This window comes from Canis lupus, chromosome 7, assembly GCF_048164855.1.
Source record: "Canis lupus baileyi chromosome 7, mCanLup2.hap1, whole genome shotgun sequence".
Taxonomy (NCBI): Eukaryota; Metazoa; Chordata; class Mammalia; order Carnivora; family Canidae; genus Canis; species Canis lupus.
The window spans coordinates 49,180,502-49,192,626 of NC_132844.1; the positions used below are offsets into that span (position 1 = coordinate 49,180,502).

Consider the following 12,125-nt stretch of genomic DNA (forward strand, 5'->3'; position numbering starts at 1 on the left):
TGAACACTAGAAAAATGTTTCATGCCTCTGAGAACATCAGAAAACTGTTTATGTTCTTAATATGTTAGGGTGTTGTTAAAATACATATGGGAGATATCTGAGAAAGAGTGCTCAAAAATATTTGTTTATACCAATGTGCATTTTTATTTTTGATAATCAGTTAAACACCTAATAAGTAGGTAATTGATTGCCAATATTTTCAGATGGTTTATAAAAATGATTTTCATAATTTTGAATACTGAAGTATTCTATTGTTTCAAACAGATATGCTTAGTTAAGTCATAGCTGCTTTGCTGTTTTAATTTTGGTTCTTTAAAAGATTCTGGCTTTGAAAATCTTTTGGCATAGATACACATTTCTTGGTCATAGGGGGAAAAAACTCAAGTATGTTTTAACGAAAGAGTATGAATCGAGAGACTAGTATTTATGAATACATTCTAGAAGTCATGTGTAATTCTAATGGTTCATGATGAATTCAATCCACTGGAAATGATCGAATAAGATTGGAATATAAATTTCCTTTAATAGTTTTATTAGGACATAGGGACTAGGCATTTTCAGTGATAGTCTCTTTCTTGCAAGTGAAGTATAAAAAGTGATTTGATGAACTAATAATAAAATTAAATCAGGGCAAAGGAGTTTTATGATGATTTGGTTATAAAAACCATGAATAATTTATTTGTTGTGGTAGAATTTTCTTCCTTCTGCATTCTACATAAAAAGAGTACACTTAATCGATGGAGTTTGGTGAAATATGAAGAACTTCGGAACAATGTATTTTAAGATGGAATGACTAATCACAAAAGAGAAACCATTAGAGAGCTTTAGGATTGTTGCAGATTCTTATTGCGATGTGGATTTAGGTGCTAATATTTGCTGAGCAATCATAGAAGGTACAATATTGTACCAGGTGGTTTTATATACAATAGTTTCTCTGTAGGTAGGAGAAGTAGAAAATTTACTCAATAAACATACTCTACAAAGGTTTATATAAAAAAAACCTGTGGTAGATCAAGACTCTCAAATGCCATTAAAGTGAAGTTAATCATAAAAACCTGAGTATTAAGACTTTTGATGAAGGGTTAAAAATTGGTGGGAAAATGATGTATAGTTGTTTTAGAGCAAAGAGACATAAAATGGATTATATGAAAATTTAATTGGTAGATAATCATAAATAAAAAGCTTCTTGATGACTTTCGTAGCTTTGCACCCCAGTATAAGTAATGTTCAAGAATTTTTGTTTTTACTATATAAAGAGCAGTATTTCTTCAACTCTGATCCAGAGTACCTTAACCATAATCACCAGAGATGATTATTAAAATTCATTTTCCTGGGATGCCTGGGTGGCTCAATAGTTGAGCATCTATCTGCCTTTGGATCAGGGCATGATCCTGAGGACCTGGTATCAAGTACTGCATCAGGCTCCTTGCAGGAAGACTGCTTCTCCATCTGCCTATGTCTCTGTCCCTCTGTCATGAATCAATAAATAAAATCTTAAAAAAAATTCCAGGAATTTGGCATTTGATGAGATTAACCTTACCATTTCCTTAACGGAAGTAATAGAAGATAAGTTTTCTAAAATAAAAACAGTAATACATCACATCTAAAAATTGTTTTTTAAAATACTATATACATACATTTTCAAAGAAATTTCTAGGAAAATCAATAAACTAAAAATTTCATTTTAGATGTAACAAAACAAGTTTAAGTGCTCAAATTCCTATGTTAGTGAGGACTTACCAATCTTCATAAAACAACTTGTTCAAATGTTTGTAGATGTACTTTAGTTTTCCAGGATAGATTTGCTTCCGAATTTGTCAAAAAATAATAAAATATTTTAAAACACCAAGAACATTGAATCTAATTGGAAATATAACTTTTATTATCACTCGTGGCAATATTGAAGTTAGTTGATTTAGCCAGAGAAAGATATTAAAGCACATATAGCCTTAAAGAATAATAAGGTAGCTATTAAGATGATAATTCCATTTTCATTTATCAATGTCACTAAAATCAATTGTTTTCAAGTAGGTAACTTTTGTCTACTACCTTCATATTCTATTTTGATCAACTACTGAGCCACTCACGTGCCCCTACCTGTGCTTTTTCTTATCAAAGAAATTGCTTCTTAAACACAGTATTGTTCTTCCCTAATGGGACGACTTGATGCCTTCATCTAACAGGATATCTTTAACAATGTGTGAAAAATTATCTGTGAGATTAACCTACAAGGCATGAAAATTAAGCAAATGTGTTACCCTTTGAGGTCATAGCTGTGAGGTTGCAGTATACTTCTTTTTGTTTTAGTTTTTTTTTGTATTTTTATAAAGATTTTAAAATTTATTTTAGAGAGCAAGTGTGTGAGAATGGGGGTAGGGGCAGAGTGAGAGAATCTCAAGCATACCCCTTACTGAGTGGGGGATCCTGATGTGGAGCTCAGTCTCAGGACCCTGAGATCATGACCTGAGACAAAATTAAGAGATGCCTACCCAGCTGAGCCATTCAGGCTCCCCATAGGTTTTAAGTTTTTTTCTTTTAGTGAATGCTTATTAGTATATCATATCAGTTTTCAATAGGAAAAGGGGGATATACATTATATAAACAGAAAAATTCACAATGGGCTGAGTTGCACAATAAATATGATTTAGATATAACAGTATATACGTGTTTAAAAAATAGGTTATAAATAAAAGACACATAGATAACAAATTAGGTATAATTTTCAAATAATCAGTTTAGTTTTCAGTGTAATTAAGGTTAGAAATTCATTGCTTTCTTCATCAGACTGGTTTCACCTTTGATTTGGTGTTTAAAAAAAAAATTTTGGTGACTTCTATCATAGATAAAATTTTTTTAAAAAGTAATTCAGATTTCTCTGGAAAATGGTGTATAAATTATACTCATCAACTCAGTTGATTGTAAAGGTCTTTGGAAAAATTCATTTTCATTTTTCTCTTTCATGAGAAATTCATCACAGCTTTTTTTGAGTTATACAGTGACATTCTATGCACCAAAAAGTATAGTCTGTATTTTTTAGGTTCTCAGAGGATCAGAATTCATTTTAGAGTAGCCCTAGGGTTGTCATTTTAGGACTTCTTTCAAATGGAGTTGGTTTTCAGTTTTACATGTGACTATATGCATACATTCCTTTTAACTCCCTAATATATTTCACAAGCATGATGTCACTTGCCAACGGAAAGGGGCAGATTATTGTCTGGATTCCTGGGTTCAGGATGATTCCATGACTTTCCCATCATGTGGTAGTGCAGAGACCATCCCTGGGTCACTAAACTTTGTCCTCCCCTCTCCTCTTCTGGGTTTTCAGGTATGTTATTTTAATTTGCTAAACATTTGTCTTTTTTTGTTTTGTCTTGAAAAATAATACTTTTACCATGGTAAAATTGTTTAGAATATCTTTTGGCCTTTAAAAATGTTGAAATGCTTTTAGATGCTGAAGAGAAATGCCAGTAACATGAAGCAAATTTGTAAGGGCTTCAAGACAGCTTTTCCTTCTGATGATATTCCTGGTCTCTTTCTGTAATTTATGATGTCTGACATAATATTTTATGTTGTGTACAAACATGAGTAGTCCAGAAATATTTACCAAAGCATTTTTTATTGAAATTACTTACCTTTTGGTACTTTGTTTGGGTCCAGGCCATGTGGATACTGATCTGTAGGCTAGAGAAAATAAATTCATCCAATGTTACTCAGATTACTTTTTCCCTCTTAAAGATTAAAGAGAGTAGTAAAACTGTGTTAAAGTATTAAAAAGAATAGTAAAGCTGGTGATTTCCATATTATGGGTTTATTGCAAGTACTTATATATTAGTTTGTTTTAGGTTTGGCAGCTATGGTTGTGAGTTACTTCTCTTTAGTGTTCTCTTACCACAGTAATCTTTTACACATCATTCATAATGATCTGTCAGTTTAGTGTGGAATTTTTAAAAAGGATTGAAAAACATTGGATTCAACTGAAAATATATTTGAAACTTTGGGTTATATTTTTCTTAAAAATTGTGATGAAATACGTTTAAATGTTTAAAAAGCAAAAATCATTGTAGTCAAAGTTTGCCAAACATGAAGAGACAAAGGTGTAAAAGATGAGGGGTACTGCTAACTTGGCACCGCCTAGTAGGAAGCCTTGGATTGCTGGAGTGCCCTTGGGTACAATGGGAAATTTTGAAAACAAGGGTAGATAGAAAAAGACAAGGTGGAAAAGACCCTGCCCCCCCCACACCCCTTCAAGATATCCTTAAAATGGAGAAAGAGAACAAGTTTTGAGACATGGGGGAGAATTGACTTCATCTATTTCACAACTTTCAAAGGTCAGGGAGGAGCTGTGAAAAGACAGTCATGAAAAGTTGTTCATTAGAGTGCCAGCACTGAGCTATGCACTTATGAATTAATTGATATAATGTACCAGCTCTGTGAGGTAGATTCTATTATTTTGCCATGCGTAAAATGGGGATACTGAGATTCTAGTTTAAATAACAGGCCTGGAGTCCATCAGCCACTGGATATGGGCTGACTGACTTCAGTGTCTAAATTTGTAACTGCTTCCACTGGGCTTTTTATTAATGATCATTATAATAATAGTTTAATTTTTGTAGCTAATAAGAACAGTGCTATCAACATATCAGTGCTTTTTCTTCATGAATCTTTAGGAACAAACAAACCACTTCCTGATATGATAGAAAACATAACCTTCTGATATTTGATATCTGATATTTTGATAACTGCATATTAAATATCTCTACCACTGTATGGAAATGTTAAAAATGTTGATATAAAAATACAATTAATGGGTTAGATTTGTCTTTAGAATGTCGAAAATATTGCATTACAAGCAGATTGGATCAAAGTTGCTCTGATTTCAGGGGTGAGATAACTGAATTCATTGGATGTGAGAAAGTATCAAGTGATTTTTTTTTCAAGTGATATTTTTTATCTTTGGACACATTTCCTTCATTACAACGTGGTCTTTAGGAAATAGGGGCCAAACCCTTTAGTCTAAATTATGTATTTCTATTCTTAATGACTTTTTGTTACACATCAATGGTTAATGGTTACAGAGAAGATTATAGAACATTTTTTATGTCAACGTTTTTTTCACCACAATATTATGCAGGATTTTCCAGTTGACTTTCTGCTCTTTCTCAAATCCAAACTGAAATCACAGAAGCGAGGGAAATATACCCCTTTACTCTTACCAATAAAAGGCTTGTTACTGTCTTTATTTATACATTTTCACAGTTGCCTGAATCCAAAACCACACAGACCAAAAGTGAAATATAAAATAGTTTGCTTGGAAAACATTTGCTGTATGAAGTAATTGTCACTAAATACTTCGGATTGACAAACTGGTAAATTTCAAATGGTTTTGAATAATACTTCTGCTAGAGTAAAATTAGCAAAGTTTATGAAAACTTTCATAAATGGGAGCCCAGGAAAATAAAATCTAGGAGAATTTTATTAATTAATATAGCTCTCAGTGATTTCAGTTCTGGTTAATTTCTTTATCAACAGTCTTTTATTCCATGCATGCCCATGGTATTATATTAGTTTTGCCGAGATATACTTTTATAAATCAGCTTTGCATCTTTTTTTTATATTATGTAGTTTTATGTGTTTGTGGTTGACATTTTTAAAATAAGCAATAGTTTTTGGCATAATTAGACATAGAATATATGACTTCATATTTCTGAAATATATTTTAATGTTTTACTAACATGTTACGGCAATAGGAAAGGATTTTTTTTTCCCAAATCTAGAATCTTCCCCCAAATACTTTATGTGATATGCTGAAATAACAAGATTTGGGGCTATGTCCTAATAGAGACCAAGCTCAGTATCAGTATTATTTAGGTAATAGAGTGTCAGATCAGATCCAGGGAATGAACTGGGGTTGGGGAGGAGGGCTCTCCTAAGGGCTTCTGGTAAGTGGAGATTTGGGTGCCTGGGCATAACTCCATTTGCCCACACAGTGAGGATGTAGCTTTTCTGGCACTGGAATTGGCTTCAGAAATAGGAGTAGAGGCAGCATATCTGTAACTGATTTGTACTAATATCATAGATTGTTTGAGGGCATAGAGACTTGAATAGTGATGAAACTCTGAGCAATAAAGGACAGTGTGCAGCAAGAAATTCAGCATCTCAGGTCTGATAGTATCATGGGCAATTGTATGACCCTGTTAGAGATTCTTGGGGCCAAAGGACACTGCATGGCCACAGCTGTACAGCTTCAGCATAGAACAATATATGGCCGTCTTGTATCTGATAAGATTTTACAGATAGGTTTTATTTAAATTCAGAACTTAATCTAAACCTATAGTGAATTTGTACATATGTGTATTGGAATGGGAGTTGATTACAGATGGTTTCATGCCAAACTGTGGTCTATTGAAATGGAAGCCTTTATTTGGAACAATAGGATCTTAATTGATTGCATTTAAAATATGCATTTTCTGCTTTGGAAGGATATAATTAATATTATTCTATGTTCTTTCTACATAGAACTAAGTTATTTTCATTTTGTTTTATGTTTTAGAGTATGCTTATGTTTTATAATGTTACTATAAAATTTATATGGCTTTATGTTATTTTCTAGTTAGTATGTTTATAAAAGGTTGTGTTTTCAAGTAGACTATAAGCCCTTTGTTTATAGTCATTGCTCACATACAACTTGTGTTTTCTGCAAAGGGTGTAGTGCCCTGGCAAAATGAATGGATAATCAAGTAAAATCAACATGGATTCCAATTTATGATTCAAGTTCAGATTTTATTTGTTTCCTTATACTTTTTATTTATCAAGTTCAGATTTTAAAACCAGAACTATATGCATGTGTCTTGCATTATAATTGTGGCTAATACATTGACCAATATTGTGTTAATAAAGTCAAGATGTGAAAATCAAAATAATGGTTGATTCTCTCTCTGTAATAGAAGATAACTTGATCTCATTGGCAACGGCCTGTCTACCATCTCCCTTGGTTTACTGAGGAGTACTAATTTTTTTTTTTTTTACCTTTTTTTTTTTTTTTTTTTGAAAGCCTGGATAATGCAGAGGGCTTTCAAAGAAATACTGATGGGACCCAATTTCTTTGTCTTTCAAATTCCTTTTTCTACCCTCTATGTTACTTATTTCAGATGTTACCTATTTTAACTGAAGTGTCATTGTGAAAGGAGCTAAGAAAAATGAAAAAAAAATAAAAACTGATTAATACTATTGCTGTTTCCTTTAGATAGTGAAAAATTATTTTGGTAACTGCATTGAATGACTGACCATGAGAATTGGCTTTCCCATTAATGAATGTGCTAATGTTATTCTTAAATTTATACAATAAACATTAATTTTCTCTGAATCTTGTTGGAGAACTTTTACATCTAGGTTCTCTATGCTTCTGTCTCTCCTCAAACTGTGATCTGCATATTCTTCATGATTTTATCAATAAGGGAATCATTAGGAGAAAGATTGGTGTATTCTATACAAGGAATTAAGTTCCTGGGTGTTTAATGGCTCAGTTTGGAGGATATTGGTTAGTCTTACTAGTTTTTAATTATGGTTGTGAGGCAGTGGGGGCCTTTAAAACTGTTGTTACTGAATCTGAATTCCTATGACTGGATGGTTTTTCTTGAATTATTCATTTAAAATAATATAGAAATATGTTCAAATGAAGTATCTTTCTTACTTTATCACTTATGTTGATCTAAAAGAAGAGCCAAGATTAATATTCTCTTAAGCTTTTCTTTTTGAAAACCTTTATTTAAAACTTTAAATATCAGTAGATGTTCATATAATACTCTCATAAATGTTCTCTTTTCCAAAATTGGATTTTTTATTAATAACAGTGTTCTACTGTATGTGAGTGGATGATATAAGTTTAAAATTATGCATTATTTACAAATTAAAAATCCAACTAGGACTTACTCATCTTTAATGATATAATCTATACATTTTTAAAATAAAATTCTACTTTATTACTTTTTAGGGAATACCAGGATTTCCTGGAAACCAAGGATTAATGGGACAAAAGGTGAGCACTAATGGAAGTTGAACGATTTGGGGCTGGATCTGTTTATTAAAAGGGTAAAGTGGCGATGTCTTCACATAGAATACATTCTTACCACCATCATGGCAGCAGTTAATTGTTCAAATATGATATAATTTCAGAAGTTATTTTGTCTTTTTAACTACTTTTTTGTTGTTTTATACAGATAATATATATATTATATATATATAATAAATATAATTTGGATTTATACATGTGCTGTCTATTTTACTTTGTTTACTTTCATATCTTGTGCTCTTAGACCATCCTTTTAGGATAATTTTACTACTTCCTGAACCATACCTTTAGCGGTTCTTTTAGTACAGATATTTGGGAACCAGCTTTCAGATTTTATCTAGGTATCTTTATTTTACTCCTGGTTTTGAAGAATAATTTTGTAGGGTATACGACTCAAGTTTGACAGTTATTTTTGCATTAACACATTGAGAATTTTCTTCTGTTGTCTCCAGGCTTCCATTATTAACTATGAAACATCTACTCTCATTCTAATTATTGTTCTTTTGTAAGTGATCTCTTTCTTTGGGATTCATTAGGATATTTTATTTGTCTTTCATGGTCTAAAACTCATTACAATCTATCTAGATATGCATTTCTTTTTATTCATCCCAAGGGATAATTCAGTTTGTTTCCTAGCTCTGTGGAAGACATCACTCATTAGATCTCCAAATGACATCTCTTCCAATCTTTGTTCCCTCTTTTTGGAATTACAGTTACATGAATTTTATTCCTTCTAATTTCATCCTCCATGTTTCTGAAGAGCTTCTTATTTTCATACCCTTGATTCTTGTATTTTGATAAATTTTTTTGGATATATTTCCTACTGTACTTATTCTCCCTTTACTGTGTCTACTCTGCTGTTTAAACCATCAATGATTTAAAACAAAACAATCATACTTTTCATTTCCAGAAGTACAACTTTGTAATAACATCTTTTTATTCTTGATAGCCTCATAGTCCATTTACAGTCCTAATAGTCTTTTATGATTCCATTCTTTATTTTGTAAAGATCTAATATATTGTTTTAAATTCTGTTTCTAACAATTCCAGTATCTGCAGTTTTTTTATTTCTGTTAACCCTCAGTCTTGTGGCTTGCTGCCGCCTTTTTCTTTCTTGATGAATATGAGCTCATTGCTTCATGTTAATTGATGCGAGCTATGTTAGCTTAACTGGGGCATGGAGAGCTGCCTCCTGCTGCTAGTCATGGATATCACATCAGCCCCCTTTAAGAGTCCTGAGTGGTCTTAGGTATTAAAGATTCCTGCCCTCTTCCCAAGGTGTAGCCCACCATTCAGTTTCCCATGTGCTCTAGACACCTCCAGCCCTCTTGACTTTTGCATCTCCACCTCTGGCAAGATTTCTGCATAGTTCCAAATCCTCATTATCATAGTCTCAACCCAGAATATATTTTATTAAAATAAGGTATCTTTGAAGACCTCTCCAACTTCTTATAAGATTCCTACTCTCTCACAAAGGATGTTCTTTCCAGGTTTTTGTTGTTATTCTTGTTCATGATTTGAAGACTCCCTTAGAGTATCTAGTTAGCCACAACCCAAGAAACTAAAGTATAAATGCTATTGTTCTGTATCCTATATTTTCTTAATTTATATTTGTATCATGTTTCTTAATCTGTAACAGAAAAGATAGTTTTTCACATGCTTTTTTTTCCCGTTATCTTACCTCACCAACTATTTGTTGAACTTTCAGGTCTTCCTTTGAGACAATGACATCATCCCTCCTGATTTTCTCATAAAAATATTTGACTTCGTGATTCCACAGACCTTAGGCCCAAATCTTTAAGGTGTTATGTTCCTGATTTTCTACCCTATGTAAGCTTCTGTTTTACAGTAGAGAAAGGGGAAGCAGACTGATTGGGGTGATTGGTATTGAACTTTCATTCCATAATGATTTGGTAGGAAATTCCTAGAAATGATTTGATAATTTACAATTTTAAATTTGATCTGTATTTGATTTTAGGGAGAAATTGGGCCTCCAGGACCACTAGGAAAAAAAGGAGCTCCGGGGATTCCTGTATGTTAATGTCATTGTGATCAGGGTGTTTGAAATACAGTTACTATGTATCAGGAGTTATTTTTTTGGAGTTTGTAAAACTGGGGGCTGGGTGGGGGGTAACAATGACATTTTAGGAGTCCACAAATCCCTTTGTATGAAAATGATTATGTCCATTTTTCTAGAAATTCTCAGATTCTCAAATTTGGTCCCCCAAATAAAGATCAAGAACTCTTAATATAGATAAGCCAGAAAACAAATATTCTATCTATTCATTAAAAGACTAAGTACCATGAAAATTCTAAAACTTAATAAATGTTCTCTTTTCATTTTTTTTTAAATTACACATTTATTAAACTAATGAGGGAGAATATGTTCAGAAGAGGTAACAGGAATATCCTAAGTTAGTAAATAAATAATTTTGGCAGTTTTGAGAGTGGAAAGGGCAATATGCATTTGATATTAGAAATTATGAAAATCCTATTGTTCGTGTGCAGGATTGCATAAAAATTACAAGAAGCGATGTTGATTTTAACCTATGAATTAAATTGCCTATAATAGCTTTTTGTTTAAGTAAAACAGATCTCTTCTGTGTTTAACAGTTTATGACTTTATGTAAGTTAAAAACACAGATATTTTGTCCATTGCTTTGGTGAATTTTGCATATAAGAGTAAATAAAAATACTGTGTGTTAGATGTGAATTCAACTTTTAGGAGGTTTAAAAGAAGATTCTTCCCTTTAGAATGTAATTCTCTATCTTCAACATCACTACCTAGTCATTTGTTCATCGAAATAATAAACTTGGTTATTTACCAGTCTCTAAGTTAGCTTCCAGAAAGTGAAGGTATTGGCTAGAACTTCACTGAACTTTGAGAATATGTATATATAACATATCTAATGTTTTATACACGATGCTATGAACCAGTATATTTTACATTTTATAGTTGTAGTAATATCCTAAATTGATGGCAAAGCATAGTAGTGATGACATGGTATTTTCAATTTGATCATATTGAGATTATGTTTTCTGATGATACTAATTGCATGTTTTTTGCTCATCACATTTCCTTGGCTATGTTTAAGAGAAAGCAAATATTTTTAATGTATGTAGTGGTATTTGAGTAGAATCTAAATTAAATTAGTTCCTTGTTGCTAGAGTGATCATTGTTGTCATATTTTGAATCATATAGTTAGTTAAAATATGACCATTTTGTAACTTGAAGAGAGATTGTTATATTCAGAGAATTTATTGGATGGTAACTCAAAATATTATTTATGAAAATAGAAATTGAATGTAAAATTGACCAGGATGAATCTATGAAGAAACCTAATTATTAGCTATCTTGACAAAAGGAAGAAAGTGAGAATGTAGGGAAAAAAAATAAACATTTGTTTTTTTACTAGCTTTCCAGGAATTTTTGCTATTTATAGGTTATTTGAGCAACCGCTGTAGGAGGGCTTTGCTGGTCTCCATGCTAGCTTGTATAGATTTTTTATTATCCTTCATTTGGATATATGTGGGGAAATTTTCCCCATATTGTATTATATTGTAACAGATTAAATATGATGAGAATGTGCACCTTGGAAATGGATTTAATATTTTTTAATATTGTTTCCTAAATTACTCTCAAATCTTCCACTTAAAAATATAGGGTTTAATGGGACGTGATGGCTCACCAGGTCAGCCTGGAACACCAGGATCTAAGGTAAATAAAATAAAACTAAATAAGACAGAAAACTTAGTGGAAAATGACCATTTATGTACTCACTAAAACTTGTAATTTTACTGATTTTATTTTAAATGTGGTTTTAATTCTAGAACAGTCATTTGTAAAAATGAAATCTTAGACAAAAACTAAGCATATTAAAACAGGTTAATGTAAAACAGGTCTGGTTTAAGCTGGAAAGAGCCCAGAATCTCTCACCACTTGACCTCCTCCTCTTCTTATTGTCATCCCAAGGGTGGTGAGGATTATGTAGATGGAGTTCCAGGGAATTCGGTGCCAAACCCTACCAATGTAGACAATTAGAAATTATGATTGAGC

General features: G+C 32.0%; 1 protein-coding gene across 2 annotated transcripts in view; it reads left to right on the forward strand.

Moving 5' to 3' along the window:
* Positions 1 to 12,125, forward strand: part of COL21A1 (collagen type XXI alpha 1 chain) — a 242,758-nt gene that overhangs the window by 212,972 nt on the left and 17,661 nt on the right. For both annotated transcript variants that reach the window (XM_072832540.1, XM_072832539.1), the window contains 3 exons: positions 7,991 to 8,035; positions 10,047 to 10,100; positions 11,733 to 11,786. In XM_072832540.1, coding sequence (XP_072688641.1) covers positions 7,991 to 8,035; positions 10,047 to 10,100; positions 11,733 to 11,786 — 153 coding nt within the window. The remainder of the gene's footprint in view (positions 1 to 7,990; positions 8,036 to 10,046; positions 10,101 to 11,732; positions 11,787 to 12,125) is intronic.